Source organism: Diaphorina citri, unplaced genomic scaffold, assembly GCF_000475195.1.
Source record: "Diaphorina citri unplaced genomic scaffold, Diaci psyllid genome assembly version 1.1 scaffold102, whole genome shotgun sequence".
In the NCBI taxonomy this organism is placed as follows: Eukaryota; Metazoa; Arthropoda; class Insecta; order Hemiptera; family Psyllidae; genus Diaphorina; species Diaphorina citri.
In genome coordinates, this window is record NW_007377539.1 from 280,326 (window position 1) to 300,842 (window position 20,517).

Below are 20,517 nucleotides of genomic sequence, written 5' to 3' on the forward strand. Positions count from 1 at the left end.
ATGAGACAACGCTATGCGCGCTTCATGTTTTCATTTCCACAGCAAAGTAAATTGCTTTTTCACTCATTAACGTGTCGTACAACGAGTGGTATACCGCTGTTTCCCTTCTCTTCTTCCTTCTTCTTCCTCTTTCTTCTTCTTCGCCTTTTCCCATGTTCAGACAGGGTCGGCGTTTTTCGTCAGCCACCGCTCGAATCAGCACAGCCCTGAGGGTGGATTCGCTTATTGATACTTCAAATAATGAAAAAAGGGTGTAATGTGTAATGCTTGGGTCAGATAGGTTCGTAAAAATTCCAAGAATATTTTTCAAGTGACCATAGGTAAGTAATAAAAGACCAGAGTAGAAACAAAACCATTTTATTGTGCATTTAAATGAAGAAGGGATTTTTTTTACAATACATAAATGAATACCTAGTGATTTTTATTTATTTATTTATTTTGGATCCTCAGTTCTCACGAGCCGCATAATAGTAGTCGGTCTATTTATTACTATACCTTAAAAACCGAGGAGTGAAAACAAAGGCCAAGTTTAGTAGGTACCCCTTTCTAAACTAAAGGTTCGTCCTCACTAATGTGAACTTTAGCTTTGTTTTTTCAGAATTGTGCCGGGGACACAAGTTTCGGCACATCAGACGGTCTGACAGATCACCTGAGCGTGAGAGGCCGGCATTTGGCTCGAGAATTTGCTCACGATATTTCTCGAACGTTTTGTCCGATTGTAAAGCTGTGTCCACACATAGTCGACGACTGAAACCGTACACTGCCTCGACAAAACCTCTTCGATTGACGGCGTCGACTCTGTGTGGACTGTGGACACAGCCTAATAAAACATGAAAAATCATTAAGTTTGTGATCAATAAAGAACTAGGTACATAAAGGGAATTTCCTCCCTAAAGTTTGGGCATGATTGGACTTTTGGACGCCCCGTGGTCCAATCATACTCAAATTTCCCAAAAGTCCTTTCTGTCCAAAAGAAAATCCGAGAATTTCCAGGTACTGCGTAGGTTTGTACTTGGCTCGACGCACCACCTTTAGAAGTTCGGATACCCAACCGACCTACACCTACCCACAGCTATAAATAGTTGATCAGTTCACGAGAGTAGGGTTTTGTCATATCGCAGCCTTCGTACTGACAACACGGTTCATTTTAGTGTACAAGTTTAGTTCATTTCAGTTTAGTGTACGCACTCTGTTGAAAATAATAAAAAAACTAGAATATTCTCGTGACAAAAGTACTCTCTCTAATCAAACTGAAATAATATCTAAATAATTATTATTAATTAAAAAGTTTCAGGACTGTTTTTCCTAATTTTGTCGTACCTTCCTTCCCTCTGGACGTTTTCGTTTTGTTATTTTTACTTGTGATTTGTGCTATTTGTTAGTTCTAGCTGTAGGTAATATTCAAGGTAAGTTTTGTAACTCGGAAATTTTCACTTTGTGTGAAATTTAGGACCGATTTTACGCGATTCCCTTGGTTACTTTTAACTTTCGAAAACACTCTCAAAAATGAGCCCTTACCACCCTTTACGGAACCGTGATCCAACCGGGCAATTCTCCATGTGTGTGGAACATTTTTGTCGACTTTTATCCGAATTGAACTCACCGTTCAAGGCCGGCCACTCAAGTTCCGACAGCTCTAGGTCTGTCAGTTCACCGGAACTTGGGAGGCGGAAAAAGTTTCCGATTTCTAGGTATTTCAGACGGTTTGAAGAGTACAGGTGGAAGCTTTTTTCGGCACACACGTTCCAGCAGTCTGACGAGAGACCGTCTGAGCGTGAGTGGCCGGAATAAGATAACCAGACCAAAACTAATGCCAAACACACAAGAAGCGAGACATAGAGTGCGACATCCAATCAACACTGTAAAGTCACTGGCCGTTCTCAAATTAATCATCAATATTATTGCACCATGTTTCAGAAGTTTCTGACAGCCATGGCGCAGAAAATTATTAACGACATCAAACTGGACTTCAAGGATGTTATGCTTCGGCCGAAAAGAAGCACACTCAAATCTCGCTCTGAGGTAAGATCAATTGATCTAGATCTACATAGATCAGGGATTCTTAATCGGGGTGGACGGGATGTCGTGGGTTTATCAGACAAATACATCAGAGCTATACAGTAACTTCTAAAAATAAAAATCTATTTAGGTCAGCAGTTCTGGGATCTCTTACACTTGGCACTTCTAAGAGCATGCCTCTCCTTCTCCTAGGATTTGTTATTTATAAAACCTTGAAACTCCATTTCGTATTAACATAGGCAACTAGGCAGGGCGCTTCGATCTCTAAGTTCGCGAGCCTCCTGGCACCCTTGATTAGAAAAAGGTCATTTTCAGGAAGATTTTCGATTAACTGGCCTTCGATCTTGGAAAGATCTTTTCTCGCATTCGAGCTACCGGATTGGTAAAGCGCGGGAAACCTGTTAGTTACCAATAAACTACCCAAGATATTCAACCCTGTCACCTTGTTTTTTTTTATTATTATTTACGGGATATAGATCCCATTTTACAATATTAATATTACCTATACCTACACTAGAATACTAAGACATAAAAAATGACTACCTACCTACATTAAACATAAAAAAAAATGACAGCACAGCTGCCTTTTTCAACCCCCCCCCCACAACAAACCCTTAGACAAAATTATATTAACAAAGAGGTGTTCTATTAAACTGTTGGTATAATAATGGAACAACTTGTTCTAAGCTGACAGTCTAAATAAAGCACTACTTATACTTATGCTTATTTCAGGTGGATATCACACGAACGTTTACATTCCGCAACTCCGGCAAAACCTACCAGGGTGTCCCTATAATAGCCGCCAACATGGATACCGTCGGCACTTTTGAGATGGCCAAACATTTAGCCAAGGTAAGTCATCGAACGAAGTGATGTGCTCATTTTCCAATTCACCAGTTCCCGAATCCCGATGGATCACTGAAGTTAAAACACGTTAGACGTCGTTATCTGGATGGGTTCCGTATTTCGCCACGACCATTCGGCAAAAATTAGAGCCGCTAACGGGACGTTAAGAGCTTTAAAACCTCCATTAAAGCTCAACATCTGGAGGGGTGAGACAATCGCGTGCTACTCCTACTCGGGTTAGATAAGGTCATTGTGAAGAGGTGGATATGGGTGATTTGTCAGCAAGTGGGTTATTTTCAAGTGTGGGGAACTTGGCCATTAGGTCACTCTCCCATGTGGGGGGCTTCCTAAATACGGCCTAGTATTCTCCGAAAAATGGAAGAATGGAGGGTAAAACCCCATAACCCCATTCTCGAGAAAGCCTCAATCATTGAGTTATGGTTAAAAGTGACGTAAAATCTCCGCCAAACTGTTAGCACAATAGAACAACTCGTTCTAAACTGACAGTCTTAATTATATGGTCATGTGTCGGAGGCGATCACTCCTTCATAATTCCTACGGGGGGCGATTAGTCATAAAAGGTTACGCACCACTGGTCTAAATAAAGCACTACTTATGTACATACATATAAAATCCCTGTTATAAAATCTCAAAAATCCATTCTTTTTCAGCACGGTCTCTTCACGACGATTCACAAGTACTACACCCTGGAGGAGTGGAAAGCGTTTGCCGTCCAAAATCCGGACGTCATCAAGCACGTTGCCGTCAGCTCCGGCATTTCCGCCAAGGATCTTGCCGGCCTCAAGGAGATCCTAGCCGCATTGCCGGAGATCGAGTATATCTGTCTCGACGTCGCTAACGGATACACGCAGACGTTCGTCGACTTTGTGCGACGCATCCGGGAGATGTACCCCAAACACGTCATTATTGTAAGTGCATACGTTGTAGTTGTTGTTAACGTCATTGACAACGTTCAGTCACTCAGAGGATTAGTTCGGGAAAGTGGCTGACGTCACGGGGTTCGTTCTCGGGGAACGGCTGACTTTCTCCCATCCTGTCCTTCTCTTGGCTACCGGGACGAAGACCATAGCAGTTACAGTTCCCTCTATCAAACCTCTTCAAAAATCTACAATTCAATTCTATTCTTGTATTCCACAGGCAGGCAATGTGGTAACAGGAGAGATGGTGGAGGAGCTAATCCTATCAGGGGCGGATGTGATCAAGGTCGGAATCGGACCAGGCTCGGTCTGCACCACCAGACTCAAGAATAAAACCTCTGATTTTTTTCTAATTCAATTCTATTCTTGTATTCCACAGGCAGGCAACGTGGTAACAGGGGAGATGGTGGAGGAGCTAATCCTATCAGGGGCGGATGTGATCAAGGTCGGAATCGGACCAGGCTCGGTCTGCACCACCAGACTCAAGACAGGCGTGGGATATCCGCAATTCTCGGCGGTCCTCGAGTGCGCCGACGCCGCGCATGGACTGGGCGGACATATTATTTCCGTAAGTATCCTCTTAGCCCAGGAAAAGTAGAAAAAACCTTGAAACTTTTTAGAGAAAAGCTGAATTTTCCCAGGTGTTCGAACATTGAATCCTCACTAATGTGAACTTTAGCTTTGTTTTTTTTCAGAATTGTGCCGGGGACACAAGTTCCGGCACTTCAGACGGTCTGACAGATCACCTGAGCGTGAGAGGCCGGCATTTGGCTCGAGAATTTGCTCACGATATTTCTCGAACGTTTTGTCCGATTGTAAAGCTGTGTCCACACATAGTCGACGACTGAAACCGTACACTGCCTCGACAAAACCTCTTCGATTGACGGCGTCGACTCTGTGTGGACTGTGGACACAGCCTAATAAAACATGAAAAATCATTAAGTTTGTGATCAATAAAGAACTAGGTACATAAAGGGAATTTCCTCCCTAAAGTTTGGGCATGATTGGACTTTTGGACGCCCCGTGGTCCAATCATACTCTACGAGAATTTCCAGGTACTGCGTAGGTTTGTACTTGGCTTGACGCACCACCTTTAGAAGTTCGGATAGTCGGATACCCAACCGACCTACCCACAGCTATAAATAGTTGATCAGTTCACGAGAGTAGGGTTTTGTCATTTCGCAGCCTTCGTACTAACAACACGGTTCATTTTAGTGTACAAGTTTAGTACATTGCAGTTTAGTGTACGCACTCTGTTGAAAATAATAAACAAACTAGAATATTCTCTGACAAAAGTACTCTCTCTAATCAAACTGAAATAATATCTAAATAATAAATTATTATAAATAAGTTTCAGGACTGTTTTTCCTAATTTTGTCGTACCTTCCACTACATGTTGCCTTGAAGCATGCTTCGCCAGCGTAATTAGTGCATTAAGGCAGCATTATTATTTTTATTATTATTAGGGCCTGTCTATCAATCGCATTTAACCGGCTGATTCTTCTTCTTCTTCCTCTTCTCCTTCTTCTTCTACTCTACCTTATCCCAATTCTATTCAGGGTCGGCGTCTCCATCTCGTATTCCACTTCTCCATATCCGTCTATCCAATGTTTCCTCCTTTCTCCATCCTTTCTCTCTAAGGTCCTCCCTCCACTTTATCTCTCCATCTCATTTTCGGCCTGCCCCTTCTCCTTTTATTTAACCGAGGGCAAATGGTGGATTTCACCGATGACTTAATCAGAGATTTCACTAATGGGAGAATTTTTGAATCACTAAAAACTCCTTTTTGAATTATTAAAAGCTCCTTTTTGGACAATTAAATATTCACCCAACAGTGAAATCTCCCATTAAGTCATTGGTGAATTCCACCAAAAAACATGCAAATACTACTCACTCCGTATGGTCATCGTTCTGTATTCCTCCTCCGAGGGACAAGTGTAGTTATCCCGCCAATATATCTCCATGCCTTGACCTCTGTGTAACTCCAGCAGCTGTTCGGCTATTTGGGACAATGCAATTCCAGACAGGGGGCGGCTCAGAAGTAGAGAAGATTCGTATAAGCTTAACCCGACTTTTAGGGCTATTTGGGACAATGCAATTCCAGACAGGGGGCGGCTCAGAAGTAGAGAGAGAAGATTCGTATAAGCTTAACCCGACTTTTAGGGCTATTTGTCCCTAACACCTAAGCTTCAGAGTGGACTTTTTGTGTACGGAGTTACGGGAACGAGAGAAGAGAGTTCTCAGTTTTGACTCGGCGAATTTCCCTTTAGTTTATTGCCTTAGTCTTTCCGTTTGTTTGTTCCACCATAACTCTCGAACGAGATGTACTATTTTGATGATACGTATTTGCTAAGTTTGCTGAGTAAATTATGGACTTGATCCCGTTTACGGGTTCGCTAGAAGATCTTTGTTCTGAGTTCTACAATGGAGCAGTTGCAAATGGGTAAAAATTATAAATAAATGGTACCTAGATTCCTATGTAAGAAGTTGGGGAAAATCCAAATCCGAGGTCAAAACTCCGAAAAAATAACTGTAAAAAGTCGAAAATTTAATTTTTATGTTCCGTTCTAATGAAAAAGTTCAAATATGTGTGACGTCAGACTTTACGCAGTTGTTTTTTTCGTCCGCTAGGTAGCGCCAGTATGCAAGCACGCTTGCGGAGGAGCAGAAAGAAATGCGCAGAAACGTATGCGCACAAACACATTAATGTGTTGCCTGCGAGGGAGCTTTGCTCGGGACATTTGATGTGACGTCGTGTACGGGAGCGTATGCGGTGACGTCAAAGTTCACGATTTACCGGTATTTTTTAAATCGATTTATCTCAGGGTCTAGAAGTCGTAGAAGAAAAAGAAAAATTCCGTCGGTCCTCATTTTTCCTGCTCTGTGACTTTGAAACATCACCCAAGTAAGCGCAACTATTCAGTGAACCATTTTATTGTGCATTTAAATGAAGAAGGGATTTTTTTACAATACATAATTGAATACCTAGTTTTTTTTTTGAATCCTCAGTTCTCACGAGCCGCATAATAGTAGTCGGTCTATTTATTACTATACCTTAAAAACCGAGGAGTGAAAACAAAGGCCAAGTTTAGTAGGTACCCCTTTCTAAACTAAAGGTTCGTCCTCACTAATGTGAACTTTAGCCAGATCACCTGAGCGTAAGAGGCTGGCATTTGGCTCGAGAATTCGCTCACGATATTTCTCGAACGTTTTGTCCGATTGTAAAGCTGTGTCCACACGCAAACATAGTCGATGACTGAAACCGTACACTGCTTCGACAAAACCTCTTCGATTGACGGCGTCGACTCTGTGTGGACTGTGGACACAGCCTAATAAAACATGAAAAATAATTAAGTTTGTGACAACCCCATTCTCGAGAAAGCCTCAATTATTGAGTTATGGTTAAAAGTGACGTAAAATCTCCGCCAAACTGTTAGCACAATAGTTTAACTTGTTCTAAACTGACAGTCTTAATTATATGGTCATGTGTCGGAGGCGATCACTCCTTCATTATTCCTACGGGGGCGATGAGTCATAAAAGGTTACGCATAGGGGTCGCAAATCCCGCACGTTTCCAATCCCGCGGGATCCCGCGCGGGATTTGGCCAATCCCGCGGGATCCATTACATTATTTTATGTACTACTATGATTGACATGTCATCGTTTTAAGTAAACATAAGCATATTATTATTACTATTTTTAGTTTAAACCAAGTAAGGACGTAATTATTATGAATAGTACTGTAGAACGTCGTTATCATAAAAGTAAACTCGTGACTTGACTTGATGCTTGACAAGACGTAAAATTTTTCTCGATAATTTCGAGACGAAAAATACATTTTGTTTAGTCTCGCTGAAGTCGAGGGTATTTTTCTACGCTGTCTCGTTTCCTCTAGAAATTTATGACACGAGATAGGCATTTTGCATCACCAGACGAGAAACGAGAAATGGTGATTTCTCTGGCCTCCCATGCATAAGACCTCAGCAGTTACAGTTCCCTCTATCAACCAGCCTAGTTAGCGTGGTTGGTAGCGCGCCAGCCTTATAAGCGCTAGGTCGCGCGTTTGATTCCTGTCCGAGTTGAACTTTATCCTAAACATCCCAGGTTCGTTCTCGGGGAACGGCTGACTTTCTCCCATCCTGTCCTTCTCTTGGCTACCGGGACGAAGACCATAGCAGTTACAGTTCCCTCCCACAGCTATAAATAGTTGATCAGTTCACGAGAGTAGGGTTTTGTCATATCGCAGCCTTCGTACTAACAACACGGTTCATTTTAGTGTACAAGTTTAGTACATTGCAGTTTAGTGTACGTACTCTGTTGAAAATAATAAACAAACTAGAATATTCTCTGACAAAAGTACTCTCTCTAGTCAAACTGAAATAATATCTAAATAATAAATTATTATAAATAAGTTTCAGAACTGTTTTTCCTAATTTTGTCGTACCTTCCTTCCCCCAGACGTTTCCGTTTTGTTTTTTTTTTTACTTGTGATTTGTGATATTTGTTAGTTCTAGCTGTAGGTAATATTCAAGGTAAGTTTTGTAACTCGGAAGTTTTATTATTAAACCATTAGATCAAACTTTATTTACAAAATAAATATATACAAATGGTAACGAAACATATAGGTACAAAATAAAGTTTGATCAAGGGTGGGGTTAATGCCTATGGGGTTTTCAATGAAAAATTTCACACAAAATGAAAACTTTTCATTTTGGGTGAAATTTTGGACCGATTTTACGCGATTCCCTTGGTTACTTTTAACTTTCGAAAACACTCTCAAAAATGAGCCCTTACCACCCTTACGGAACCGTGATCCAACCGGGCAATTTTCCATGTGTGTGGAACATTTTTGTCGACTTTTATCCGAATTGAACTCACCGTTCAAGGCCGGCCACTCAAGTTCCGACTATTCGACAGCTCTAGGTCTGTCAGTTCACCGGAACTTGATGGGAGGCGGAAAAAGTTTCCGATTTCTAGGTCTTTCAGACGGTCTGAAGAGTACAGGTGGAAGCTTTTTTCGGCACACACGTTCCAGCAGTCTGACAAGAGACCGTCTGAGCGTGAGTGGCCGGAATAAGATAACCAGACCAAAACTAATGCCAAACACACAAGAAGCGAGACATAGAGTGCGACATCCAATCAACACTGTAAAGTCACTGGCCGTTCTCAAATACACAAGAAGCGAGACATAAAGTGCGACATCCAATCAACACTGTAAAGTCACTGGCCGTTCTCAAATTAATCATCAATTATTGCACCATGTTTCAGAAGTTTCTGACAGCCATGGCGCAGAAAATTATTAACGACATCAAACTGGACTTCAAGGATGTTATGCTGTTCCAGCAGTCTGACAAGAGACCGTCTGAGCGTGAGTGGCCGGAATAAGATAACCAGACCAAAACTAATGCCAAACACACAAGAAGGGAGACATAGCGACATCCAATCAACACTGTAAAGTCACTGGCCGTTCTCAAATTAATCATCAATATTATTGCACCATGTTTCAGAAGTTTCTGACAGCCATGGCGCAGAAAATTATTAACGACATCAAACTGGACTTCAAGGATGTTATGCTTCGGCCGAAAAGAAGCACACTCAAATCTCGCTCTGAGGTAAGATCAATTGATCTAGATCTACATAGATCAGGGATTCTTAATCGGGGTGGACGGGATGTCGTGGGTTTATCAGACAAATACATCAGAGCTATACAGTAACTTCTAAAAATAAAAATCTATTTAGGTCAGCAGTTCTGGGATCTCTTACACTTGGCACTTCTAAGAGCATGCCTCTCCTTCTCCTAGGATTTGTTATTTATAAAACCTTGAAACTCCATTTCGTATTAACATAGGCAACTAGGCAGGGCGCTTCGATCTCTAAGTTCGCGAGCCTCCTGGCACCCTTGATTAGAAAAAGGTCATTTTCAGGAAGATTTTCGATTAACTGGCCTTCGATCTTGGAAAGATCTTTTCTCGCATTCGAGCTACCGGATTGGTAAAGCGCGGGAAACCTGTTAGTTACCAATAAACTACCCAAGATATTCAACCCTGTCACCTTGTTTTTTTTTATTATTATTTACGGGATATAGATCCCATTTTACAATATTAATATTACCTATACCTACACTAGAATACTAAGACATAAAAAATGACTACCTACCTACATTAAACATAAAAAAAAATGACAGCACAGCTGCCTTTTTCAACCCCCCCCCCACAACAAACCCTTAGACAAAATTATATTAACAAAGAGGTGTTCTATTAAACTGTTGGTATAATAATGGAACAACTTGTTCTAAGCTGACAGTCTAAATAAAGCACTACTTATACTTATGCTTATTTCAGGTGGATATCACACGAACGTTTACATTCCGCAACTCCGGCAAAACCTACCAGGGTGTCCCTATAATAGCCGCCAACATGGATACCGTCGGCACTTTTGAGATGGCCAAACATTTAGCCAAGGTAAGTCATCGAACGAAGTGATGTGCTCATTTTCCAATTCACCAGTTCCCGAATCCCGATGGATCACTGAAGTTAAAACACGTTAGACGTCGTTATCTGGATGGGTTCCGTATTTCGCCACGACCATTCGGCAAAAATTAGAGCCGCTAACGGGACGTTAAGAGCTTTAAAACCTCCATTAAAGCTCAACATCTGGAGGGGTGAGACAATCGCGTGCTACTCCTACTCGGGTTAGATAAGGTCATTGTGAAGAGGTGGATATGGGTGATTTGTCAGCAAGTGGGTTATTTTCAAGTGTGGGGAACTTGGCCATTAGGTCACTCTCCCATGTGGGGGGCTTCCTAAATACGGCCTAGTATTCTCCGAAAAATGGAAGAATGGAGGGTAAAACCCCATAACCCCATTCTCGAGAAAGCCTCAATCATTGAGTTATGGTTAAAAGTGACGTAAAATCTCCGCCAAACTGTTAGCACAATAGAACAACTCGTTCTAAACTGACAGTCTTAATTATATGGTCATGTGTCGGAGGCGATCACTCCTTCATAATTCCTACGGGGGGCGATGAGTCATAAAAGGTTACGCACCACTGGTCTAAATAAAGCACTACTTATGTACATACATATAAAATCCCTATTATAAAATCTCAAAAATCCATTCTTTTTCAGCACGGTCTCTTCACGACAATTCACAAGTACTACACCCTGGAGGAGTGGAAAGCGTTTGCCGTCCAAAATCCGGACGTCATCAAGCACGTTGCCGTCAGCTCCGGCAGGTTTTAATTTATATATAAAAAAATACCCCTATTTTGTACCAAATACATGAGACCTTGTTTAGACTGCGGCAGTAAAGGGACTTTTCAGTCTCATTCTGGCAGTATAAACAGGGTATATTCTATTCTATTCTATTTCTTACGGTTCAAATCAACAGATTACAAGCTAGAGGGCGATTTCAAACTCCTTCGAATTCCGGGTAATTTTAAGTCCCTCAAAAAGGGAATTTGAACATGAAAACGGTAATTCGAAGGAGTTTGATACCGCCAATTCTATGATAAGCTTTCGACAGCTGAGCTAAAAGCCAAAAAGATAGGCAAAAAAAGATCTTGATGGATACAGAGTCATCCATCAAGATGTTGGGCAAATGATGGTGGATTTCACCAATGATTTAATCAGAGATTTCACTAATGGGAGAATTTTTGAATCACTAAAAACTCCTTTTTGGATTATTAAAAGCTCCTTTTCGGACTATTAAAAATTGTCCCAATAGTGAAATCTCTCATTAAGTCATTGATGAATTCCACCAAAAAACATGCAAATGATACTCACTCCGTATGGTCATTGTTCTGTATTCCTCCTCCGAGGGACAAGTGTAGTTATCCCGCCAATATATCTCCATGCCTTGACCTCTGTGTAACTCCAGCAGCTGTTAACACGTCATTATTGTAAGTGAACACGTCATTATTGTAAGTGAACACGTCATTATTGTAAGTGCATACGTTGTAGTTGTTGTTAACGTCATTGACAACGTTCAGTCACTCAGAGGATTAGTTCGGGAAAGTGGCTGACGTCACGGGGTTGGTCCATAATGATGTAAGGTCTAGTTGAGTGGGGTGTGCCGGGTTAAACAGATGAGGTACAGTCCACTTCAACTGGGAAGTCCGATGACCTTTGGGTGCGCACTCGTCAAAAAATAGCTCGTTGATTATCAAGTAAGCATGTGAATAGTTGATCCCATGGGATTTTTCACGCCGAATCGAATGGTGCAACTTTTAGAACTGTCCGACTTACAGTTGCGCTTCCATCGGACTTCCCAGTTGACGTGGACTGTACATACTGTGCCGCACTCCTGCATTCTGGGCATAGGTCGGGTATCCCAGGGTCTATTCGGTGTTGGTAGTTGCGCAAATGCGCAGTCGTTGGCACCATCCTGTGAGTTTTTTTTATTTGGGTGAAATTTCTGAGTTCATCTAGGAATCTTTCGTTTGAACAATAAAACATTATTAAAATAATGCCGCTAGATTCTCATGACCTGAATCTTGAACAAGCTCTTGACCAAAGTAAAACACTCAGTCAGCTTGATTGCTGAATTCAATGTACAAAACAAAACGCAATTGTTGATTTTGCGTCCGGCCATTCAGGATGATTCATCTAAAAACACCTAAAGTCATTATTATTTTATGTAGTCAGCTCCCATGGCGTAGTGGTCACTGCGCTCGCCTTGCACGCGGGAGACCCGGGTTCGATTCCCGGCGGGGTCAAGAAATCAGATAAAGATGAATTCTATATTTTAGGGATTAAGTAAATGTGTTTGTTTATTTATTCTCATATTTCTGGGCTGCCTGAAAGAAACCACAACTTTGCACCTCGCAACTATTATTATGGCTAAGCAATATCTCCTAAGATTTTTCTTTATTTTCATGGACCTGTTCTATTTTATCCACATTCATATTCTCTCTTGTTCTCTACTCATTACAGATTGTTCGATCTCTATCATCGGGTAAGAGGGAAGGCGGAGATTTCCTATGTTGTACCACATCACCGCGGGGTGAATGGATATACTGTGTTGGAGAAGATATGGTCCTGTATTGCTTCTCTGTGACTTCAGGCAAACTGGAACGTACACTTAACGTAAGTCAAAACCTCGAGTTAAACGCCGACCCTGTCTGAGGGGAAAGGCGAAGAAGAACATTATTTTTTTAAAGAGATTTGATGTCAGCTCCCATGACGTAGTGGTCACTGCGCTCGCCTTGCACGCGGAAGACCCGGGTTCGATTCCCGGCGGGGTCAAGAAATTTGTATCATGCAAATGATTGATTCCGTGACTGGCTGTTGCGGGGCCCACTCAGCCTCGTGAGGAAAATGAGTAGCTATGACATATAAATGCGCATAGCGACCGGTGCCAGCATGGTAGGTAAACATTGGATTTTAGGATTATTGAGATATTGGAAAAATCCTACAATGCTGCAGTGAGCACCAAAGTTGTGACAATTATTGAGATATTGGGAAAATCGAAGGAACACAGGATAGGAGCCTTTAGGATAAAATCCGCCCCGGACGGGAATCGAACCGGCAACCTAGCTCTTACAAATCAATATTTTAAATTGCAATCATTTCAATCTCATTTTACCTGTAACAATTTTGTCTGAGAACTATGCTGTGTCGTTTTGGAAATTTGTCTATACATAGGACGTCTAATATAAACCTAACCAATAATGGAGGAGTTGCAATTGGGAAAATATTATTAATAAAAGGTCAATTCCTACGTAAAATGTTGTCAAAAATCCAAATCTGAGGTAAAAACTCGGAAAAAGTAACTTTTAAAGTTCGAAAATTTAATTTTTAATTACCGTTCTAATGAAAAAGTACGAAGAGTTGTGACGTCAGATTTCACGTCAAAATGCGCAGAAACGCTTGCGCACAAACAAACGAAGCGGGAGTTGAACATTGAATACATGTTTTTTCACTTAGTTGGAGACATGAACTCCTACCTCGGTGGAGTACTTAGTGGTCAAGATGCTTGGTAAACAGGAGGGCGTGGGTTCGATCTCAGCCGAGGCAAGGAATTTTATCCTCATTTATTTGACAATTTGACAATAATCGCCGGGGCGGACTTTGTCATGCTCGGCGGCATTTTTGCCGGACATGATCAGAAATAATAATAATCATGAGTTGTTTTCTCTCCCTCAGGATGGCGGCTGCACCAGTCCCGGGGACGTAGCCAAGGCTATGGGCGCCGGCGCCGATTTTGTCATGCTCGGCGGCATGTTTGCCGGACATGATCAGAGCGGCGGCGAACTGACGAACATTGAATATATGTTTTTTCCCTTAGTTGGAGACATGAACTCCTACCTCGGTGGTGTAGTGGTCAAGACGCTTGGTAAACAGGAGGGCGTGGGTTCGATCCCAGCCGAGGCAAGGAATTTTATCCTCATTTATTTGACAATTTGACCACATAATCGCCGGGGCGGACTTTGTCATGCTCGGCGGCATTTTTGCCGGACAAAATCAGAGCGGCGGCATTTTTGCCGGACATGATCAGAAATAATAATAATCATGATTTGTTTTCTCTCCCTCAGGATGGCGGCTGCACCAGTCCCGGGGACGTAGCGAAGGCTATGGGAGCCGGGGCGGACTTTGTCATGCTAGGCGGCATGTTTGCCGGACATGATCAGAGCGGCGGCGAACTGATAGAGAAGGACGGGAAGAAGGTGAAGCTGTTCTACGGGATGAGCTCGACCACCGCCATGGACAAACATGCGGGCGGCGTCGCTGAGTATCGGTGAGTAGCGACCTAGCGACCCTTCTTTTTTCTTCTTCTTCTTCTTCTTTCTTTCAAATTGTCTTTTTCCACTCAAGTGGTCTAATTTGTGCCTGTTTAACCGTGATTTCCTTCTGCGCCAAGTCTCCTTTGACATTTTAGCGATAGAGACCCTTGTAGAAAATTATCATTATTTTTACCATGGTTCCGATACGGACATTTAACTAGCCATTCAGTGAACCAGGAATAGCGACAATTCTTCTTCGCCTTTTCCGATGTTCAGACGGGGTCGGAGTTTTTCGTCAGCCTCTTGGGGTGATTGCTTTTGGATGGTTTTGGCTACAAAAAATTTACGAGATGATGCAATTCGCACACAACATTAAAAAAAAAGAGGTTTGATAGAGAGAACTGTAATGCTGAGGTCTTGACTGTAAAACTGAGCGTACCAAAAGCAAAGAGAAAAGGAAGATAGGACAGGAGAAAGCCAGCCTTTCCGAGAACGAACCTTACTCCGTTTCTGACCTAAATCATCCTAACCGTTTCCCCCCTTGTTTCCACAGAGCCGCCGAGGGCAAAACCGTGCAAGTTCCATACAGGGGCGACGTGAACGATACCGTCCAAGATATACTGGGTGGTCTCCGGTCCGCGTGCACCTATGTGGGCGCCAGCAAACTCAAGGAACTCCCGCGCCGCGCCACATTCATCCGATGTACGGCGCAGCTTAACAATGTGTACGGCGAAGCCAAGAACTAAAGCCGTTCCGAGAACGAACATTTCGTTCAGGATAGAATCCGCCCCGGGCGGGAGACTGAACTAGTCAAGAAATGGCCGTTCCGAGATCCGAGAATGAACATTACGTTCAGGATAAAATTTGCCCCGAATGGGAATCGAACTCGGGGCCTAGCGCTTTCAAGGCAGACGCGCTACCAACCAAGCTAACGAATGAAGGAAATTTCTAATTTTCTAATTTCTAATCGACGTTTCATGGATGTCGTAGGAGCCTTTTTCCTGAAATCATTTTAACTTTTGAACTGTTAATTCGATCTGGATTGAAATTTGGTAAACATATTTTTAACACATGAAGGATTTTTTCTCAATAAGTTCTGAACCCAGTCGGGGCTTTGGGAGTCCTCTATGGGTCCTATTTGTACATAGTGTTCCGTACCATGAAATACTCGCAAATAAATTGCTTATAATCGTAGAGGGTGTGATGCAAAATAGATACTAAAACTATTGTCTTTTTTTCTGGTCTCCTAAACGATATTTAAACATGTTACCTTACATTACATTTCTTTTTGTTTCTCAGTTTTTTCCAAATTGATACCTATTTCTTACGGTTCAAATCAACAGATTACAAGCTAGAGGGCGATTTCAAACTCCTTCGAATTCCGGGTAATTTTAAGTCCCTCAAAAAGGGAATTTGAACATGAAAACGGTAATTCGAAGGAGTTTGATACCGCCAACTCTATGATGAGCTTTCGACAGCTGAGCTAAAAGCCAAAAAGATAGGCAAAAAAAGATCTTGATGGATACAGAGTCATCCATCAAGATGTGGGCAAATGGTGGATTTCACCGATGACTTAATCAGAGATTTCACTAATGGGAGAATTTTTGAATCACTAAAAACTCCTTTTTGAATTATTAAAAGCTCCTTTTTGGACAATTAAATATTCACCCAACAGTGAAATCTCCCATTAAGTCATTGGTGAATTCCACCAAAAAACATGCAAATACTACTCACTCCGTATGGTCATCGTTCTGTATTCCTCCTCCGAGGGACAAGTGTAGTTATCCCGCCAATATATCTCCATGCCTTGACCTCTGTGTAACTCCAGCAGCTGTTCTGTGTACACAGCTGTTGCCTGGGAAACGTACAATTAAGTACAAATATGTACTTTATTTACACTGCCAATGTAGGATATATAGGTATGGTAAGATTTCAATTGTCTGTAGTCTGCTCTTAAAGTGGTGGCTATACATAGGGCTACTTTATTCTAAACAGATAAGGATCATTCCTAAGCAGATAAAGCTGACTTTCTCCTACCCTGTCCTTTTTCTCTCTTCAATTTCGGGACTCTAACAGGGTTCTGTTGCTCCCTCTATGAAACCTCTAAATAAAACCTGTCAGCCAACTAAGGTAAAACAAAACGGATATTTCCAACCATTTCCCGATTTTGAAAATTTGGAACGATTGCAATACTTTTATTACTAGTATAGCTCCGCTATACTGTAGTAATAGAAAGTAAAAAAGAAGTCTTACCTCAGGATGACCAAGACTTTGTACTTTCTCTAGAGCAATAGCCACCACATAGTTGGCAGCATTGATTGTACTTGCAATTCCGTAGATAGAGTGTGCCACTGGTATGCCACGCCTCAGAATGGAATTGTCTTCAATATCATCGATTCTGAAACAAAGAATAGAATATACACAGAATAGAATGAAATAGAATAGAATATACCCTCTTTATCCTGCTGGGATAGGATTGAAAAGTCCCTTTACTCCTGCATTCTAACCAAGGTCTTCTAATGTTAGACTTTATTTTATTTTATTTGACATTTGGTCTAACATGCAAGATGTAAACCTCATATCAAATTCTAATAAAATTCAGTTAACAAAGATGTAAGTAGGAACGATACCGTCCAAGATATACTGGGTGGTCTCCGGTCCGCGTGCACCTATGTGGGCGCCAGCAAACTCAAGGAACTCCCGCGCCGCGCCACATTCATCCGATGTACGGCGCAGCTTAACAATGTGTACGGCGAAGCCAAGAACTAAAGCCGTTCCGAGAACGAACATTTCGTTCAGGTTAGAATCCGCCCCGGGCGGGAGACTGAACTAGTCAAGAAATGGCCGTTCCGAGATCCGAGAATGAACATTACGTTCAGGATAAAATTTGCCCCGAATGGGAATCGAACTCGGGGCCTAGCGCTTTCAAGGCAGACGCGCTACCAACCAAGCTAACGAATGAAGGAAATTTCTAATTTTCTAATTTCTAATCGACGTTTCATGGATGTCGTAGGAGCCTTTTTCCTGAAATCATTTTAACTTTTGAACTGTTAATTCGATCTGGATTGAAATTTGGTAAACATATTTTTAACACATGAAGGATTTTTTCTCAATAAGTTCTGAACCCAGTCGGGGCTTTGGGAGTCCTCTATGGGTCCTATTTGTACATAGTGTTCCGTACCATGAAATACTCGCAAATAAATTGCTTATAATCGTAGAGGGTGTGATGCAAAATAGATACTAAAACTATTGTCTTTTTTTCTGGTCTCCTAAACGATATTTAAACATGTTACCTTACATTACATTTCTTTTTGTTTCTCAGTTTTTTCCAAATTGATACCTATTTCTTACGGTTCAAATCAACAGATTACAAGCTAGAGGGCGATTTCAAACTCCTTCGAATTCCGGGTAATTTTAAGTCCCTCAAAAAGGGAATTTGAACATGAAAACGGTAATTCGAAGGAGTTTGATACCGCCAACTCTATGATGAGCTTTCGACAGCTGAGCTAAAAGCCAAAAAGATAGGCAAAAAAAGATCTTGATGGATACAGAGTCATCCATCAAGATGTTGGGCAAATGATGGTGGATTTCACCAATGATTTAATCAGAGATTTCACTAATGGGAGAATTTTTGAATCACTAAAAACTCCTTTTTGGATTATTAAAAGCTCCTTTTCGGACTATTAAAAATTGTCCCAATAGTGAAATCTCTCATTAAGTCATTGATGAATTCCACCAAAAAACATGCAAATGATACTCACTCCGTATGGTCATTGTTCTGTATTCCTCCTCCGAGGGACAAGTGTAGTTATCCCGCCAATATATCTCCATGCCTTGACCTCTGTGTAACTCCAGCAGCTGTTCTGTGTACACAGCTGTTGCCTGGGAAACGTACAATTAAGTACAAATAATATGTACTTTATTTAGACTGCCAATGTAGGATATAGGTATGGTAAAATTTCAATTGTCTGTAGTCTACTCTTAAAGTGGTGGCTATACATAGGGCTACTTTATTCTAAACAAATAAGGATCATTCCTAAGCAGACAAAGCTGACTTTCTCCTACCCTGTCCTTTTTCTCTCTTCAATTTCGGGACTCTAACAGAGTTCTGTTGCTCCCTTTATGAAACCTCTAAATAAAACCTGTCAGCCAACCAAGGTAAAACAAAACGGATATTTCCAACCATTTCCCGATTTTGAAAATTTGGACCAATTGCAATACTTTCATTAGGTACTAGTATAGCTCTGCTATACTGTAGTAATAGAAAGTAAAAAAGAAGTCTTACCTCAGGATGACCAAGACTTTGTACTTTCTCTAGGGCAATAGCCACCACATAGTTGGCAGCATTGATTGTACTTGCAATTCCGTACTTCTTTCAAATTGTCTTTTTCCACTCAAGTGGTCTAATTTGTGCCTGTTTAACCGTGATTTCCTTCTGCGCCAAGTCCCCTTTGACATTTTAGCGATAGCGACCCTTGTAGAAAATTTTCATTATTTTTACCATGGTTCCGATACGGACATTTTACTAGCCATTCAGTGAACCAGGAATAGCGACAATTCTTCTTCGCCTTTTCCGATGTTCAGACGGGGTCGGAGTTTTTCGTCAGCCTCTTGGGGTGATTGCTTTTGGACGGTTTTGGCTACAAAAAAATTGACGAGATGATGCAATTCGCACACAACATTAAAAAAAAGAGGTTTGATAAAGAGAACTGTAATGCTGAGGTCTTGACTGTAAAACTGAGCGTACCAAAAGCGAAGAGAAAAGGAAGACAGGACAGGAGAAAGCCAGCCGTTCCGAGAACGAACCTTACTCCGTTTCTGACCTAAATCATCCTAACCGTTTCCCCCCTTGTTTCCACAGAGCCGCCGAGGGCAAAACCGTGCAAGTTCCATACAGGGGCGACGTAAACGATACCGTTCAAGATATACTGGGTGGTCTTCGGTCCGCGTGCACCTATGTGGGCGCCAGCAAACTCAAGGAACTCCCGCGCCGCGCCACATTCATCCGATGTACGGCGCAGCTTAACAATATGTACTTTATTTAGACTGCCAATGTAGGATATAGGTATGGTAAAATTTCAATTGTCTGTAGTCTACTCTTAAAGTGGTGGCTATACATAGGGCTACTTTATTCTAAACAAATAAGGATCATTCCTAAGCAGACAAAGCTGACTTTCTCCTACCCTGTCCTTTTTCTCTCTTCAATTTCGGGACTCTAACAGAGTTCTGTTGCTCCCTTTATGAAACCTCTAAATAAAACCTGTCAGCCAACCAAGGTAAAACAAAACGGATATTTCCAACCATTTCCCGATTTTGAAAATTTGGACCAATTGCAATACTTTCATTAGGTACTAGTATAGCTCTGCTATACTGTAGTAATAGAAAGTAAAAAAGAAGTCTTACCTCAGGATGACCAAGACTTTGTACTTTCTCTAGGGCAATAGCCACCACATAGTTGGCAGCATTGATTGTACTTGCAATTCCGTAGATAGAGTGTGCCACTGGTATGCCACGCCTCAGAATGGAATTGTCTTCAATATCATCGATTCTGAAACAAAGAATAGAATATACTTACCCTCTTTATCCTGCTGGGATAGGATTGAAAAGTCCCTTTACTCCTGGATTCTAACCAAGGTCTTCTAATGTGAGACTTTATTTTATTTGACATTTGGTCTAACATGCAAGATGTAAACCTCATATCAAATTCTAATAAAATTCAGTTAACAAAGATGTAAGTAGGAATTGATTAATATAATGTAAAACTGCTAAGGTTTTAAGTGACAGATGGAGAAGAAGAGACACAATAGGTACTTCCCATTTAGGTGCTGGGTCAATAGAAAACACCAGAAAGTAACCCGTTTTACATATTTGCAATCAAAATATGAGTACAAATTTTCATTAACACAAAACACCCGAAAGTAACCTGTTTACATATTTCCAAACAACTACGGCTGATCGAGAGGCTGACAATAAACGCCAACCCCGTCTGAAC

General features: G+C 41.5%; 2 protein-coding genes across 14 annotated transcripts in view; one reads left to right on the forward strand and one right to left on the reverse strand.

Annotated features, from left to right (window-relative positions):
- The window catches only part of LOC103524522 (geranylgeranyl pyrophosphate synthase), a 47,930-nt gene that overhangs the window by 25,253 nt on the left and 2,160 nt on the right, over positions 1-20,517 (reverse strand). Inside the window, exons 3-4 of the mRNA XM_026819919.1 lie at positions 19,929-20,073; positions 18,287-18,407 (exon numbers count right to left, since the gene is read on the reverse strand). Of these exons, the coding sequence (XP_026675720.1) occupies positions 18,287-18,407; positions 19,929-20,073 (266 nt within the window). The remainder of the gene's footprint in view (positions 1-18,286; positions 18,408-19,928; positions 20,074-20,517) is intronic.
- LOC103524521 (GMP reductase 2-like) overlaps positions 1-20,517 on the forward strand; it is a 42,570-nt gene that overhangs the window by 16,584 nt on the left and 5,469 nt on the right. For 10 of the 13 annotated variants that reach the window (XM_026819918.1, XM_008489543.3, XM_017449648.2 and 7 more), the window contains exons 4-7: positions 3,537-3,794; positions 4,183-4,371; positions 14,337-14,539; positions 15,079-15,356. In XM_026819918.1, coding sequence (XP_026675719.1) covers positions 3,537-3,794; positions 4,183-4,371; positions 14,337-14,539; positions 15,079-15,271 — 843 coding nt within the window. In that variant the 3' untranslated portion in view covers positions 15,272-15,356. Of the gene's footprint in view, positions 1-1,242; positions 1,407-1,917; positions 2,023-2,751; positions 2,872-3,536; positions 3,795-4,182; positions 4,372-14,336; positions 14,540-15,078; positions 15,357-17,175; positions 17,859-20,517 lie in introns of those variants that run through there. The other 3 variants (XM_026819914.1, XM_008489538.3, XM_017449642.2) reach the window with 3 other exon arrangements.